The sequence below is a fragment of the Somniosus microcephalus genome, chromosome 2 (genome assembly GCF_052327205.1).
Source record: "Somniosus microcephalus isolate GS21.2 chromosome 2, FLI_Smic_1.0, whole genome shotgun sequence".
NCBI classification, from domain to species: Eukaryota; Metazoa; Chordata; class Chondrichthyes; order Squaliformes; family Somniosidae; genus Somniosus; species Somniosus microcephalus.
Window position 1 is genome coordinate 143,002,622 of NC_140988.1, and position 17,308 is coordinate 143,019,929.

Consider the following 17,308-nt stretch of genomic DNA (forward strand, 5'->3'; position numbering starts at 1 on the left):
CCTTCTCTCTGCGCCTGGTGCCTCAGGCCTACCCACGCAACAGCCAGCCTCTCCATCTGGTTGGCTGTAGACGGGAAACAGAAGGAAAATGTTAATCAGGTCCTGCCGTTAAATTTGGTTAAATCCCTACCCGCCTCTAAGTTAAAATTCCTGCCCTTGTGTCAGGGTACAAGGAAAATTGCTTTGCATCGACATAGGGAGAACCCATGAGAAAATTCACCTACCAGCCACCATAACTTCGGAAGATCTGCAGAACCCCCATTTATGCGCATAAACAGGGATTCCGGTGCTCTTCTGCTGAAGTTACAGCAATCAATTGGGTGAACCCCCGAGGAATATCCCGGAAAAATATAAAATGGAATATCTGTCATTTGTTTTTCAATTAACCTCGTTTGCGAGATGTTTTCTAAGGTTACTCGGTGTATATCTGTATGTGGGTAGATCAAATCCTATTTGCACAATAGAATGAAAATAGCTGGTCACTAATTTCATGTGGGTAAGTGTTGGGTTGCAGACCTGCAGGTTCCAGACAATCAAAATGTGCACTGGCTGCATAAAATATGCACATGAATGTAAACTCATGAAAATATATATTTAAAAAAAAATTAGTATTATGCAGGCAAGTTCTTCATGGAGGAAGAGTTTTAATATTCTGTACTTTTACGCAGCAAGGGAAAGAGTCACGGAATTGAGTTGAGCTGTGTGAATGCTAGGGGTAATTGTCCAAGTCCACACTGCCATTGGGAGCCTCACTCGTCAGCAGTGCAGATCCTGCCCATGTTCTTCTGACCTTATGGTTGGGAAATCGTGGGCAATATGTGCCAAATTTCCGATATTCATTGCTGGCTGGTGAGACTCCCTGCCAGCAGTGCAGGCTTGTAAAATTACCAGTATTGAATATGCTTTCTTAAAGTTCTTTTAAGGCACAAGTTTGCTGCTACAGTGCAGGTGTGTGTGCGTGTGCTTGTGTGCACACACTCATGCCTCTCTGACCATTATTAGATATGGTGAATGACTTGACTTTTGTGTGCTAGTTTTTGCTTTTGTGAACATCTGGCTGTTGTGAATTATCATTGTAGACTTCAAATTTTACTGTCTGCATTCAAACAAAATGTAGTAACTGAGAAATTACAGTTTTGCTGATAATGATAAATAACATTAAAGAATAACAACTGCATGTATGAATGATCTATTAGCAAAATGGTTATCATAGTATTCATTAATCAAAATATGTCATTCCTGAGCTTAGAGAGAGAGAATGCTGTGTTCTTGCTTCTGACCCTGCTTCCAGCCTTTCTGTATGAAGGCGCTGAAGGCCTCCAAATCTATAACTAGATTCAACTTGCCACCTTGGTATAAAACTGGCATTGTAGATAGGTCGCCATTATACAAACTGCCCAATTTTCATTTCAATGAAGGTGGTAGACTGCAAAGCTGGACAGGATAAGCTACAGGAGGATTCGAATATATTTGGGAATTGTGTAGGCATGTGGCAGATGTAATTCAGTGTAGAGGAAAGCAAAGTGCTTCACATGGGGACAAACAACCTAGGAAGGTACTATTACTCAAATTGAAAGAAAATAATGTGTATGGAAAATTAAGATCTGGGGATCCTGATTGAAAATAAATTGAAGATATCGCAACAATGATCAGTGGCAGTGAGTAAAGCAAGTCAGATGTTGGGATGAATTAAAAGGTCAATATTAAGCCGAAACAGTGAGGTAATCCTGCCACTTTATAATTCATTGGTGTGATCGTACTTAGAATACTATGTACAGTTCTAATCACCGTAGTAGAACAAGGATATTGCAGCCATTGTAAGGATACAGAAGAGGACAACCAGAATGAATGAGAGGATGGAGGGATTGGCCTATGATCAGCGATTATGTATATTGGGCAGGTTCTCACTGAAAAAGAGAAGATTGCGAGGTGATGTGATTGCTGTTTTTAGTATTCTAAAGGGACTAGATAATGTAGACCATGACTAGCTGTTTCACCTCCTGTCTGGGACTGCTGTAGAGTAATTGATAGAGATTAGTTGCTAAGATTAGTCAACAACTCCATTATTGTTGTATCATGTGACTACCAGGATGGTAGAAGGTGAACTAAATGTACCTTGGTCTTTTTATATCTAGCAATTCCTATGTTCCTATAGAATCTTATAGCACAGAAGGAGGCCATTTGGTCTGTTAGCTTTTGAAATAGCCATCCAATTTAGTCCCACACCCCAGCCTTCTCCCCATAATCCTGCAAGTTAGTCCTCTTCAAGTACATGTCCAATTGCCTTTTGAAAGTTCCTATGGAATCTGCTTCCACCAGCCTTTCAGGTAATGCGTTCCAGATCAGAACAACCCTCTGTGTGAAAACATGCTCCACATTTCCCTGAGAGTTCTTTTGACAATTATTTTAAATTTATGATCTCTGGTTACAGACCCACTTGCCAGCGGAAACAGTTTCTTCCTACTTGCTCTATCAAAACCCCTCAGAATTTTGAATACCTCTATTAGGTCTCCACTTAACCTTCTCTGCTCTAAGGAGAACAATCCCAGCTTCTCCAGTCTCTCCACATAACTGAAGTTGCTCATCGTGGTAAACCTCCTCTGTACCCTCTCCAAGGCCTTGACATCCTTTCTAAAGTACGGTGCCCAGAATTGTACACAATATTTTAAGGTGGGCATTCCTGGAAGAGAAGTGGCAGTGAATTAAACACTACTACAAAGGCAAAATACTGCGAATGCTGGAAATCTTAAATATAAACAAAAAATTCTGGAACTACTCAGCAAGCCAGGCAGCATCTGTGGAGTCATGTTGAAGAAGTTCTGCTCTTCTCGCCGATGGGATTTTAGGTTGTCTCTTTTACCTTGTTCACCTTCATTGATTTCTGTTTCCCTACTCGTGTTTGATCAAGCAATTACTAAAGCTCGCTTTCATAGCCACATCTTCTAATGACCTACTCCTGCTCCTACGTCTTATGTTCTTATGTTCTTCCTCGGCAGCTGTTTCCTGCTTTGACTTCACTCCTGCCTTCCACCTTATCACAGACCTTCTCTTTTGTTCTTTCCTCTCCCCTCCCCCTTTCCCTGCCTCTGTACTTGCTTAAAACCTGTTCCATCTGCAACATTTTCCAGTTCTGACAAAAGGTCACCGGCCTGAAACGTTAACTCCGTTTCTCTCGCCACAGATGCTGCCTGACCTGCTGAGTATTTCCAGCATTTCCTGTTTATATTTCAGATTTGCAGCATCTGCTGTATTTTGCTTTGATAATGTTTTGTTAGGTAAGGGTATCAGGGTATATGGTCAAAGGCAGGTAAATGGAGTTGAGGTACAGGTCAGCGGTGATTTAATTGAATGTTAGAACAGGTTCGAGGGGCTTAATAATCTACTCCTGTTCCTATGAATAATCAGGTGTGACCATGGACAGATATTAGGAGTGTATAGCAAACACTATGCAATCTCATGCTTTCTCCTAGTCTTAAGGTATGCTACTTGTTTTATCAAACTTGAAAGGATAAAAGGCTGAGTGGATCCTGTCAGAGTTCAAATCCAATATATTCCGGTTCTGACTCCAGCACTTAACCAATTAAGCTGCACAATATTCCCTGAGTTTAGAGAGCTGTGAAAATACAGACCAAGATAAGAATCAGTATTGTAGTATATCACTGCGTTATCATCGTGAAATATATAATGGGCCAAAATTTGCTGTCAAAATAACGTCTAGGCTAATGGCGCTCACTATTATTTATGTGTAAATGGTACAGCAAGTTCAAGCGAGGAGCAGATATGCAGTTAAATGTGAATATCCAGAAGTTGCTGGCCGAGTTGCGCTGCTCTGCCATTAGCTTCACAAAAATGCCATCTCGCACTTAGCCTCTCTCTTATTTTTTATGAACTTGCTGTATTTGCCCATTAAACTCGACACAGAAAGTTAAGTCTTGTCATTACAAGCAAAAGTACCCTTTTAACAATGTGATAAGTGTAAATGACTTCCAATCAACCTCTCTGGCACCGCAAATTAACTATTACAAGTGTGGAGTCTCATTCCTTCAGGTTTTGAATTTTTCAGGGAAATTTTTAAAATGTCAAGTTTTAATTTTTTTTCTAACTTTTCCTTCCTGTCTCTTTTTTTTCTCTCTCTCTTAATCCAATCTTTCTTTGCCTTTCTTTATTTCTCTTTCTGTACCTGATTTTACATCGAATTCATCCCCTTTAATTCACCCTCCTTCTTAGTTCTTCCTGTGTTTATTTCCCAATCCTTAAATCTCATTGGTTAAGGAGATACCCTGTTGCTTTCCTGTTCACTCAGGTCCCAGATGCCCGGTTTCCCTCGCTGCACCGTTATCAGCTCGCACTTTCAGCAACATTGTGGGGAAAACATTTTGAGTTGAAGGGTGCAGGGGCCGTCTAACTAATGGCAAACGCTGTTAGTTGCCCTGCTACAGCAAATTCTGGCCCATTATTGCTCTTAAATTGACCCTGGCAATGAATGAGTCATTGTGCTGGTAGAGGAAGTGCTTTATCAGTACATTACTAAAGGCACAATAACGGACATACTGCGGCTAACAAATTGCAATATTTCTGCAGTGAAGAAAGAGGTTTTTTTGAAGGAGAGGCAATGCATTTATGAGATGGATGGAAAGCAACTGCACGTGAGCAAGTTAGACAGGAGATTCGCACATTGTCTGAATGTCTCAATATATCTGAATCTAAAAACAAACAAAATGTGGCAGATTTTCCTATTCCTGGGCATATTGGATCACCTGAGCACAGCACATAGAGGAAAATTAGGTAGGGAGTATTGTATGCCCATAGTGTACAGTAACCTAGTGGTTATGATACTGGACTAGCAACTTGGAGGTTGTGAGTTCAAATTCTACCCTGGTAAGTTGTGAAATTGAATTCTGGTAATTTGTGGGCTGGCACCAGAAACAAATGGCCATAAAAACTGCTAGATTGGCATTAAGAACCCAACTGGTTTAGTAATGTTCTTCAGAAAAGGGACCTGACATGTTATTCCAGTCCCACATTATCTGGTTGACTCTTAATGCCCTCAAGGCAGCTGGAATGGGTAATAAATATAGCCCTGCCAGTGTTGCCTGCATTGTAAAAAACAATTTTAATAAAAAAGGGAGCCTGCCTGATTTTTCTATCTGTTAAATGGACAGAAAATTGGGTGGGCTACCTTGGGGCATGCAATCCTGCTTGCCTTATTTTTCTATTCACTATATTCAGATAATCCAATATGCACAGGAATAAGAAATGGTAAATTTGCCTCCATGACTTTCTCTATATCCTCCCAGAAAAGCCGTGCCCATATTCACTCTTTCTATATCTGCTAGCTTGAGCTCCAACCCAAACATTCTTGCTACTGTACATATTTTTTTTATTTTGTTACATAATGAAGTTCAGGTTTCCATCATTTTTTGATTTTTATTTAAAATGCATAAAATTTCATCTCAACACATCAGTCTGGGTTGGATTTGAATTCTCATCTCATCAAAGCACATTGTGCTGACCCACTGAACCATCTGCGCTCCCACCCCCGTCCCTCCAATGCTGTTTAATTTTAGTTTTGTTATTTAGACCCCCTGAATTTCATTGGTCAGAAGAACTCAAAATAAAAATGGAATGCTATTCCCGAGGAGAAGGGTACATAACAGTAGGCTAGTATTACTGCTTGGATTTCTGCCTGCTCTAGTCAGTCTTCCAGACAAGATTACACAGCAGTGGAAAATTCTGCAGACTCTTGTAAACTTTCTCATCCAGAGAGTGGGAACAATGTGGAAAGGACATTCAGAAATAGAAATAAATCTTACTTTAACATGACTTCTGTGCTGAAATTTCCTTAAATTTAATCTCTTTAGGGACCTGGCACGAATGAAAATGTACTGATTGAAATTCTCGCTTCAAGAACCAACCAACAATTAAAAGAAATAAAGGAAGCCTACCAAGCAGGTATGTGTTTTTTCTACAGGGAGTCTTTCACTATGTTCAATGCTTGCAAGACAGCTGTGCTTTCTGAGACCTTTGGCCTAATTTAGTGCTCAAAAATGAATTTAGAGCTTTTAGTTTTATTTAAGATGCTAGTTGGAAGATGTTTCTGGGTAACATGGACACGTCTGTTTTTTAACATTATTTGCTAAGACCTTCAAAGTAATCCATACAGATTGCTTAAAAAGTAGCATGTGAACAGACTAATCACATTGCCAGCAGTGTTAAAAGGTATATCGTTAACTTATGGAGCTCTAGCAGATTCACTTTACAGGTTAGAAGGTGAAATGGATGTTGTGTAGCGCTCCGGGGTCGTTAACAAAAAACTCTACCCTGACCAAAACTAACATAGGAGCAGGAGTAGGCCATTTAGCCTCTCGAGCCTGTTCTGCCATTCAATGAGATCATGGTTGATCTGTGACCTAACTCAATATACCCGCCTTTGGCCCATACCCCTTAATACATTTGGTTAACAAAAATCTAACAATCTCAGATTTAAAATTAACAATTGACCTAGCATCAACTCCCATTTGCGGAAGAGAGTTCCAAACTTGTACCACCATTTGCATATAGAAGTATTTCCGAACTTCACCACAAAAGGCCTGGGTCTAATTTTTAGGCTATGTCCCCTAGTCCTAGACTCCCCGACCAGCGGAAGTAGCTTCACTCTATCTACCCTATCAGTTCCCCTTAATATCTTGAAAACTTTGATCAGATTACCCCTTAACCTTCTAAATTCCAGGGAATACAACCCTAGTTTGTGTAATCTCTCCTCGTAATTTAATCCCTGGATTCCGGTTATCATTCTGGTAAACCTATGCTGCACTCCCTCTAAGGCCAATATATCCTTCCTAAGGTGTGGTGCTCAGAACTGCTCACAGTACTCCAGGTGTGGTCTAACCAGGGTTTTGTATAGCTGCAGCATAACTTCTACCCCCTTGTATTCTAGTCCTCTAGATATAGAGGTCAGCATTCCATTAGTCTTTTTGACTCTTTTCTGTACCTGTCCATGACATTTTAATGATCTATGTACATGGACCCCTAAGTCTCATTGGGCTGGAAATTCAGTTGGCTTTGCGCCGAGTTTTCGCCCAAAGAGGGCTTTTGCGCCAGTAGGGGTGGTAACGCTGATATTGAGCGCCGCGTTAATGGCGGCGGTAGCCGGTAGCGCTGCGCCGGCACCGATGACGTCATCGGTGTGCGCAGTGCCCCGGTTCCGCCCCGCTACCGCCCCGACCCCCATCTTCAGTAGCGGCCGCCTCTTCCGTGGCAGTCGCTAATAACATTCGGAGACCGGGTCGGTACTGCAGCCTTAGTGAGGCGCTTTAAGGTGGAGGTGCGGCCGGCCGCTTTTTCGGCGGCCGCCTGGCCGCACCTCCTTCCCCGGCCTCCTCCACCCCCCCCCCGCGGCATTGCCGGCTGCTTTCTGCGAACCCGGCACTTCTCCGTGGTGCCGGGCTCATTTGCCGGCTCTATCCAGCGGCGATCTACCCGTTGCAGGCACCTCCCCCTTAAGAGAAGGAGGAGGCCTGCAGTACCGCAGCCTGCCGCTCCGCAGCGGGTGGCGCAGCGGCGCCTAGAGCGCTGAAATTCAGTTTCAGCACCCCTAGCGGGGGCGGGCACACCCTGGAATAGCGCCCGGTTCTGACTTGGGACGCAAAAACTGAATATCTGACGGGCGCAACTGGCTCCGCGCCCAGCGGTAAATTCTGGGCGCAAGCGAGCTGGCGGGCCCAAACTGAATTTCTAGGCCATTGTACCTCCACTGTTTCTAGTTTTTTTCCATTTAGAAAGTATCCTGTTCTATCCTTTTTAGGTCCAAAGTGGATAACCTCACATGTGTCTACAGTGAAATCCATTTGCCACAGTTTTGCCCATTCATTTAATCAATTAACATCTCTTTGTAATGTTATGCTTTCATCTACACTGCTTACAATGTCACCCACTTTTGTGTCATTGGCAAATTTGTATTGGCTTTCTGTGCCATCATCTAAGTCGTTAATAAATACTGTAAATAGTTGAGGCCCTAACACAGATCCTTGTGGGACACCACTAGTCACATCCTGCCAATTTGAGTACCTGCCCATTATCCCTACTCTCTGTCTCCTGCCGCTCAGCCAATTTCCTAATCAGGTCAATAATTTGCCTTCAATTCCATGAGCTTCAACTTTAACTTCAGTCTCTTATGAGAGAGTTTATCAAATGCCTTCTGGAAGTCCATATAAATAATATCCATAGACATTCCCCTGTCCACTACTTTAGTCATCTCTTCAAAACATTCAGTTAGGTTCGTCAGGCATGACCTACCCTTTACAAATCCATGCTGGTTCTCTCTGATCAGCTGAAAATTTTCAAGGTGTTCAGTCACTCTATCCTTAATTATAGACTCTAGTAATTTCCCGACAACAGATGTTAGGCTAATTGGGCTATAATTCCCTGGTTTCCCTTGCTCACCTTTCTTAAATAGCAGAGTGACATGTGCAATTTTCCAATCTAAAGGAATAGTTCCTGAATCGAGAGAACTTTGGAAGATTATAGTTAGGGCATTTGCAATGTGCTCACCTACCTTCTTTAAAACCCTGAGATGGAAACCATCTGGTCCTGTGGATTTGTCACTCTTTAGTGCCACTGTTTTCTTCATTTCTGTTATTTGCTTATGTTAATTTTGGTGAGTCCCTATCCTGATTCAGTATTAGTTTCCTTGGGATGTCAGGCATGCTATTTTTCTTCCTTTACTGTAAATATTCTCCACAGATGCTGCCTGACCTGCTGAGTATTTCCAGCATTTTCTGTTTTTATTTCTGATTTCCAGCATCCGCAGTATTTTGCTTTTGCAGACGCAAAGTAATTATTCAACATGTCCGCCATTTCCTTATTTTCATTCACAATATCACCGTTCTCTGTTTTCAAGGGACCCACATAACAAGTAAACAAATCATCATACTGTAAGCACTTACTATTCATAGTACTAACCTCTGTTGTAAGTTTTTCCTTTCAATACTGCTTCAACTTCTGAAACAGTTGCAAAAGTGATAAAGGTACTGGTAATTGTGAAAGTGAGGGACATAACAAACCATTGAGTGCTTGCAATACATTGAGTTCCTAAACAGTAATTCATGTTTGAATTGAGCTGTGTATTTTGTGTACTCCGGATATCTGTATTTTTGGCATTTATTTTCTAATGCTTATTTTTTGCTATTTTCAATCTTCACTATACTTTTTTTTATTGGTGATTTTAATTGGCTTGGACGTTTAAAAAATCAGAGTAAAATTGGAACATTTTATGCTGAAAGGAATAAGTCTCTACAGTACTTGCGTGGCGTGTGTACTGGGAACGATTAAACACCTGCACTAAATGCTGTCAGGAGAGACAACCAGCAATGATGCAATGACCATCAATACTGTAAATGGGCTTTCACATGTAAAACCTGCAGTCAACAGCAAATATGTGATTTTCTCTCCATTTACTGCACTTGGAAATATAACCTGCCTGACGTACCTTACTCCAACAACAGAGGCAACCCACCTTTTCATGGGTCTAATGGGCTGTTGCTAGATTTGGTGGTTCCACTTCTGCCTGGTGAAAATGTAAGCTGGGTAGATTAGTGCCAGGAGGGCAAGCTCTTCCATAGAAACATAGAAACATAGAAGATAGGAGCAGGAGTAGGCCATTCGGCACCTCGAGCCTGCTCTGCCATTCAATGAGATCATGGCTGACCATCCAAATTCAGTACCCTGTCCCTGCTTTCTTCCCATATCCCTTGATCCCCTTAGCCTTAAGAAATATATCTAACTCCTTCTTGAATATATTTAATGAATTGGCCTCAACTGTCTTCTGTGGTAGAGAATTCTACAGGTTCACCACTCTCTGGGTGAAGAAATTCCTCCTCATCTCAGTCCTAAATGGCTTACCCCTTATCCTTAGTCTGTGACCCCTGGTTCTGGACTCCCCCGCCATCGGGAACAGCCTTCCTGCTGTTAAGTCTGTGTGTTATAGTGAGAATTACTACACAGACCACAAGAGTAAATTTTAACAGGTCTTTACTAGTCGAAGGTCAGGGCTGAACTGCCCAATAAGTCATTACACAGCACTTATATACCGGTGTGGTCACCACCGGTATTACAGTATACAGCAGCCAAGATAAAGTAGTGCAACTCTTAAAATAGTTCTCTTAAAGGTGGAACGGTTACATACACCACAATCCTCCCTTTTTAGCTTAACAGTATATATTCCCCATTAAACATAACATAATAACATATATATACGTCATGTAAAAACAGTTCACAGATTCAGTCTCTGAGGAGGCCTCCTGACTCGGTCCGGATAACGCCTCGGTGGTGTAGTAGTTTTCGGTGGTGTAGTAGGTTCTTTTGGCAAGGTCGATTCGGCTTGAATGCCAGTGTCGGGTTCATCTGGTTCCAGTATCACCGGATCGGAGGTAGATACTATGGGTATCTCTGCTTCATCATTAGGCGTATAGAGTTGTGGTGTAGGTTGTCCCTTTTCGGATGACGCTATGATCTGGTCAGCATGGCGCCTTATTATGCTTTCACCAATGTCCACGGTATACATCAGCGGTCCTAGTCGTGTGCAAATAGTTCCAGGCTGCCATTTCTCGGTACGGTAGTCTCGGGCCAAAACTTGTTGACCTATCTGGAAGGTTCTAGTTGGCCTTCCATTCATGCCTTGAAATTGCCGGTTCTCTACGTCCCTTCTGATGTTTGGCTTGATCAAATCCAGCCGGCATCTTAGTCTTCTATTGAAAAACATCATGGCGGGAGTTTGGTTTGTAACCACATGTGTTGCATTCCTGTACGCAAACAAGAAGTTATCTACCTTATGTTGTAGATTTATGTCTTCATTACCCATGGCCTTTATGGCCTTCTTGAAGGTCTGGACAAACCTTTCAGCTAATCCATTGGGGGCGGGATGGTATGGGGCGGACGTGTAGTGCTTAACCCCATTGTTTTTTAAGAACTTCCTGAATTCTTCGGACACAAATTGCGGTCCATTATCAGAACAGATCTGTTCCGGCAGCCCATTCCTGGCAAATATGGTCCTTAATACTGTGATGGTTTTTTCCGTGGTGGTGGAGGGCATCTTTATTACCTCCGGCCACTTGGAGTGTGCATCCACCGCGATTAAGAACATTGAGTCCATAAATGGACCAGCAAAGTCGATATGTACCTTTTGCCATGGAGATGAGGGCCACTCCCATGGATGTAGAGGGGCTTGTGGTGGGGCGTTTTGGACCTTCTGGCATCCTAGACAGCTCTTGGTCATTTCTTCGATGTCTCCATCGATACCTGGCCACCACACAAACGCTCTGGCTAGGTTCTTCATTTTCACTCCACCCAGATGCCCCTCGTGAAGCTCCTTTAGCACTTTATACTGGAGTTTGGGTGGAATCACCACTCTGGATCCACACATCAAGGTTCCTCGGCACACTGACAGCTGTTCTCTTCTTTGCGAGAATGCTGGCAACAGTGGTTCGCCATGTGCTGGCCATCCCTTCACCGTTAAATCGTAGACTCGTGAGAGAGTCGGGTCATTTCTCATTTCCTTTTCAATGGTAGAATTTGTTACTGGTAGACATTCCACTATGGTTGAGTGGAACATCTCCACTGGGTCCACTGTAGGCGCCTCTTCTACCGTTGGCAACAGTAGGCGCGATAAACCGTCAGCATTCCCATGCTGTTTTGATCCTTTGTATTCTATGTCATATTGGTGTGCCCCTAGGAAAATGGACCACCTCTGTAGCCTTTGCGCTGTCATAATGGGAACGCCCTTTTTAGGGTTGAATATGGATACCAACGGCTGGTGGTCTGTCAGCAGTGTAAACTTCTGGCCCTGCAGGTAATGATTAAACTTCTTTACTCCCCACACCAGGCTGAGAGCCTTCCTATATATCTGAGCATAGTTGCGCTCAGCGGAGGTCAGTGATCTGGATGCAAATGCGACTGGCCTTTCCAAACCATTTGGCAACTTGTGTGAGAGTACTGCTCCAATACCATAAGGAGAAGCATCACAAGCTAAACGAATAGGTAGCGTTGGGTTGAAGTGAGCCAACACTTCCTCTGAGGTGATCAATGCCTTGCTTTTGCGAAAGGCCTTCTTACAGTCCTCGCTCCACTTCCATGGTACTTCTTTCTGCAAAAGAGCATTCAGCGGGTGCAGCACCGTGGATAGATTTGGCAGAAACTTATGGTAATAGTTAATCAACCCTAGGAACGACCTCAACTGGGATACATTTTCCGGAGCGGGAGCCTTCACAACAGCTTCGATCTTGTCAGGTGACTTCTGCAGCCCCTCCTGGTCAATGACATGACCACAGTACGAGATCCGTTTCTGAAAGAACTCACATTTCTGGCGATTAACTCGAAGTCCATATTCCTTCAATCTGGTGAGCACCAGTTTCAAATTTGCAAGGTGTTCCTCATCGTCATCTCCTGTAATCAGGATATCGTCCAAGTAACATTGAGTGCTTGGAATTCCCTGTAATACCTGCTCCATGGCCCTCTGCCAAATTGCTGGAGCCGAAGCCACTCCAAAAACCAGTCTATTATATCGATACAAGCCTCTGTGCGTGTTGATTGTGAGATACTGGCGCGACTCTTCCTCAACTTCCATCTGTAAGTACGCTTGCACCAGGTCTATCTTGGTGACGTGTTTCCCGCCAGACAATGAAGCAAAGATATCCTCAATCCGCGGAAGCGGATATTGCACCGTGTGAAGCACCGGATTAACCGTGATCTTGAAGTCTCCACAGATGCGGACCTTCCCCGGTTCCCCTGGCTTGTTACTCGATGAACGCTTCGTGACGGGAACGATGGGCGTGGCCCACTCACTCCAGTCCACCTTAGACAGTACTCCTGAACGTTCAAGCTCTTCCAGCTCAGCTTCCACAGCAGGTCGTATCGCATAAGGTACCGGTCTGGCTTTGAAAAATTTTGGGTTTGCATGTTCTCCAATCTTGATTTTTGCCTTAATTCCTCTCAGTGTTCCCAGTCCCTGTTGGAACACCTCTTTAGCCTCATCCAATATTCTGGACAATCGTTCAGGTTTGACATCTTTTTTTTCGGAATCTACCGTTATTGCTTTTAGGGAGTGCCAGTCCATATTTATTTTCCTGATCCACTCCCATCCCAGAAGTGGTGGACCTCCCTCAGGTAGTACATATAAGTCCATTCCTTGGTGTTCTTTGCCCTTGTGTATCACCTTGACTTTTATCTTTCCGATGGGGTATACTCTTTGCCCCGTGTATGTCTGCAATACTATCTCCGTATCCCGTAGGGGAATATGTGTGAATAACCTTTTGTAATCTTGCTTATTCATGACCGTCAACGCCGATCCGGTGTCCAATTCCATCTTCACTTGGACTCCTGCTATCTGCAGTGTGACCCAGATAGTTTGTAGGTCAGCTTCCTTACTCACATTGTGAATTCTCAGACTACCCAGTTCCTTGCTGTTGGAGTCTGAATCCGAATTCTGTTCATCCGAACTCTTCTCAGCCACCTTATGTACCTTTCTGCACTTTTCCTGCGGTGACTTTTTGTTGCTGGTCTTCTTTCCTGATCGGCATACTTTAGCTATGTGACCAAGCTTGCCACATTTTCTACATTCCTGGTTTTTAAACCAGCATTGGTTCTGATCGTGTGTTGTCTTTCCACAACGATAACATTTCGTTGTACCCAAAGCCATTTGATCTACGCTGAGTACCGCTGCCTTCAGCTGCATTTCCGCAGTGCCTCTCGCTGCGGCTTCGTGCGATGCTGCAATAGTGACAGCCTTATCAAGTGTAAGATCATTCTCTTCAAGCAGCCGCTTTTGTGTTCCTTCTTTCGACAATCCACACACGAATTTGTCTCTCAGTGCCTCTGTCAGTCTTTCCCCAAACTGACAGTATTTCGCTAGCTTACGCAGTTCAATTAAATACTCCGCATTGCTTTCCTCTTTCAGTTGCGTTCTCGCATAAAATTTAAATCGTTCCGCTAACATCAGCAGTGTGGGGTTCAAATGATTTCTCAGGACAGCAACAATATTAGCGAAAGCCTGATCTGCCGGTTTAGCTGGTGATAGAAGATGCTTCAATAGCCCATATGTCTTCGCACCCATTGAGTTTAGTAAGGTTAGTGCTTTATCTTCATCTGATATTTTATTTGCCTTACAATAAATCTCTATGCGTTCTACATACGTGGCCCAATCTTCAACATCGGGATCGAAATCGTTGATGTTACCACGCTTAGGCATCCTCGCAATCTTCTTGAGAAACAAAAAGAAATTTTTCTTTTATTTTTTTTCAAAATGGCGGTTTCCCGCGCTTGTCTTCTTCCCCCGCCTACGAAAATGGCGGCTTCCCGCATTTGCCTTTCTCCCCCGCTGGCTGTAATGGCGATTGCCGTATTGCTGCGTTCTCCCTCCCCAGTGGTTCTCAAATTGTGCCTCCCAGCCCCTCTTGCAGTCCGATCCTTTCCCCCGGCTGCGGCTGAGTTCTCCGCGTTTTTTTTATTTTCTCCCGCGCCTTACGCTGCGCCTCGCGGCCTTGGTAACTGCCCGGCCTTTTTCACCGGTCGCGGTCGAGCTCTCTCTCGACGCTGTTGCGTCTCCCAGCCCGCTTGCAGCCCGGTCTTTTACACCGGCTGCGTTTGCATTCACCGCGGCTCCCGTGCCTTACGCTGCCCCAGTCTCAGCGCCTCTGGCCCCGACTTCTGTCCGGCTCTTTTCCCCCGGCCGTGGTCGAGTTCTCCGCCCTTATATCCTCCGTTTTTCCCTCCCCTACTTCACAGCCAACGTGGCCGACTTGCTGCTCGTCGCTGATCGGCTTACCCACCACCGTGATAGAAGGGATGATCACTGCCTATTGCTGATGGAAGGCTTCGTGTCAGGATTCTTCTTTTGCTCTTCAGACCCGCGTCTTTTCTCAGCAGGATGATGAGGGCGGATGCCTCCTCTCAACGCCCGTCAAACTGCCTTGGCTGTATCTCTGCCGCAGGGTAAGATCGTACTCGTCGCCACTGTTAAGTCTGTGTGTTATAGTGAGAATTACTACACCGACCACAAGAGTAAATTTTAACAGGTCTTTACTAGTCGAAGGTCAAGCCTGAACTGCCCAATAAATCATTACACAGCACTTATATACCAGTGTGGTCACCACCGGTATTACAGTATACAGCAGCCAAGATAAAGTAGTGCAACTCTTAAAATAGTTCTCTTAAAGGTGGAACGGTTACATACACCACACCTGCATTTAGTCTGTCTAGTCCTGTTAGAATTTTATAAGTTTCAATGAGATCCCCTCTCATTCTTCTAAACTTTAGCGAATATAAGCCCAATCGACCCAATCTCTCTTCATACATCATTCCTGCCATCCCAGGTATCAGTCTGGTGAATCTTCGCTGCATTCCCTCCATGGCAAGAACATCCTTCCTCAGATAAGGTGACCAAAACTGCACACAATAATCAAGGTGTGGTCTCACCAAGGCCCTGTACAACTGCAGCAAGACATCCTTGCTCCTGTACTCGAATCCTCTCGCTATGAAGGCCAGCATACCATTTGCCTTCTTAACCGCCTGCTGCACCTTCAGCGACTGGTGCACAAGGACACCCAGGTCTCGTTGCACTTCCCCTTTTCCCAATCTATTGGCGTTCAGATAATAATCTGCCTTCCTGTTTTTGCCACCAAAGTGGATAACCTCGCATTTATCCACATTATACTGCATCTGCCATGCATCTGCCCAATCGCCCAGCCTGTCCAAATCGCACTGGAGTTTCTCTGCATCCTCCTCACAGCACACACGCCCACCCAGCTTTGTGTCACCTGCAAACCTGGAGATATTACATCTAGTTCCCTTGTCTAGATCATTAATATATATTGTGAATAACTCGGGTCCTAGCACCAATCCCTGCCGTACCCCACTAGTCACCGCCTTCCACTTGGAAAAAGACCTGTTTATTCCAACTCTTTGCTTCCTGTCTGCCAACCAGTTTTCTATCCAAGTCAGTACTTTACCCATTATCCCATGTGCTTTAACTTTGTACGCTAGTCTCTTATGCAGGACCTTATCGAAAGCCTTCTGAAAGTCCAAACACACCACATCCACTGGTTCTCCCTTATCTATTCTACCAGTTACATCCTCAAAAAATTCCAGTAGATTAGTCAAGCATGACTGCAATATAAAAGTGTCTTAAGCAACTATAACATTCTCACTAGCAGCTTTGAGTGATACTCAGGGTTTCTGATTTCAGCAATAAAAATCAGCACCAATGTTTTATTTGGTGGCACTTTTTTGGTTAAATCTGAAAAGTGAAACGCTAGGAATTTCCTCAGGGCTTCTCTGTTCTCAGACAAGAGACTGAACCTCGAACCATTCTGCTGTATACGGGTCATAAAAATATTTGCCACTGAGCTCCCAGTCAGAGAAACCCCCAAAGATATACTTCTGTTGCAAATACATACCTCTAAAAATATATTCCGAATGTTGTTGAAGGCAAAGGTCACTATGGATGGATTTGGTTATGACAATCTAATGTCTCGCCCTCCCATAATCATGTATCATGTTTGAAAAAAATAAGCAATACTTAAATTTAGAAAAAAATGTAATAATGGGGATTGTTGATGACGTGCCCACTCATCTACCTCAGTAGGGTCTGCCATGCTGTTCACACCAAGAGTGTCATCAGTGGCATGCCACAGACATCTTGATTTTTGTAACAGCCCTCACATTTAAGGGAGAACTTCTGGTAGAGTGTAGCAATTGATGCCGGGCCCAAACTTCATTCTTACAGTAATATATTCCGTCAAATTTAAAAGAATTAATTGAAGTCATTGTTATTTGGACAACTAACAAATTGAAACAACAAAACATAAATGGTTTCTGGTCAGTCAAGCCTCCACTTTTCATACAGATTCAATGTCTAGTTTTTACAATGTGGCTAGTGACTGCCTTTCATTATCTGTATTTGTAAAGTTAGAGGGGGTGAATTTGGGCATGGGTGGGCCACAAAACCTGCGATATCACATTAGTTGCTTATCCTACATCGGATATTCAGATCCATATACTTCAATAGAATTGAAAGCAGGCGTGTTGTATATATAATGGTTGACAAATGCAATACTGCCCGTTTTGCACCCCGCCACCCCCCCCCCCCCATACGTATGATCGTCAAATCAGAATATGGGAGGGGCAGTGGGTGGGCAGAATTTCCAAAGCATGGTTCTCGGGAAGGTTGAAATGGAAAAGTGAGCAGCAGTTCTGGTAGATGATTCACCATTATATCTACTCCAAAAACTAGAAAATTCAGCAAATAAGTGAAAAATAA

At 43.6% G+C, this 17,308-nt stretch overlaps 1 protein-coding gene across 1 annotated transcript in view; it reads left to right on the forward strand.

Annotated features, from left to right (window-relative positions):
• Positions 1 to 17,308, forward strand: part of anxa3a (annexin A3a) — a 114,588-nt gene that overhangs the window by 59,787 nt on the left and 37,493 nt on the right. Inside the window, exon 7 of the mRNA XM_085963242.1 lies at positions 5,862 to 5,952. Within this exon, the coding sequence (XP_085819368.1) occupies positions 5,862 to 5,952 (91 nt within the window). The remainder of the gene's footprint in view (positions 1 to 5,861; positions 5,953 to 17,308) is intronic.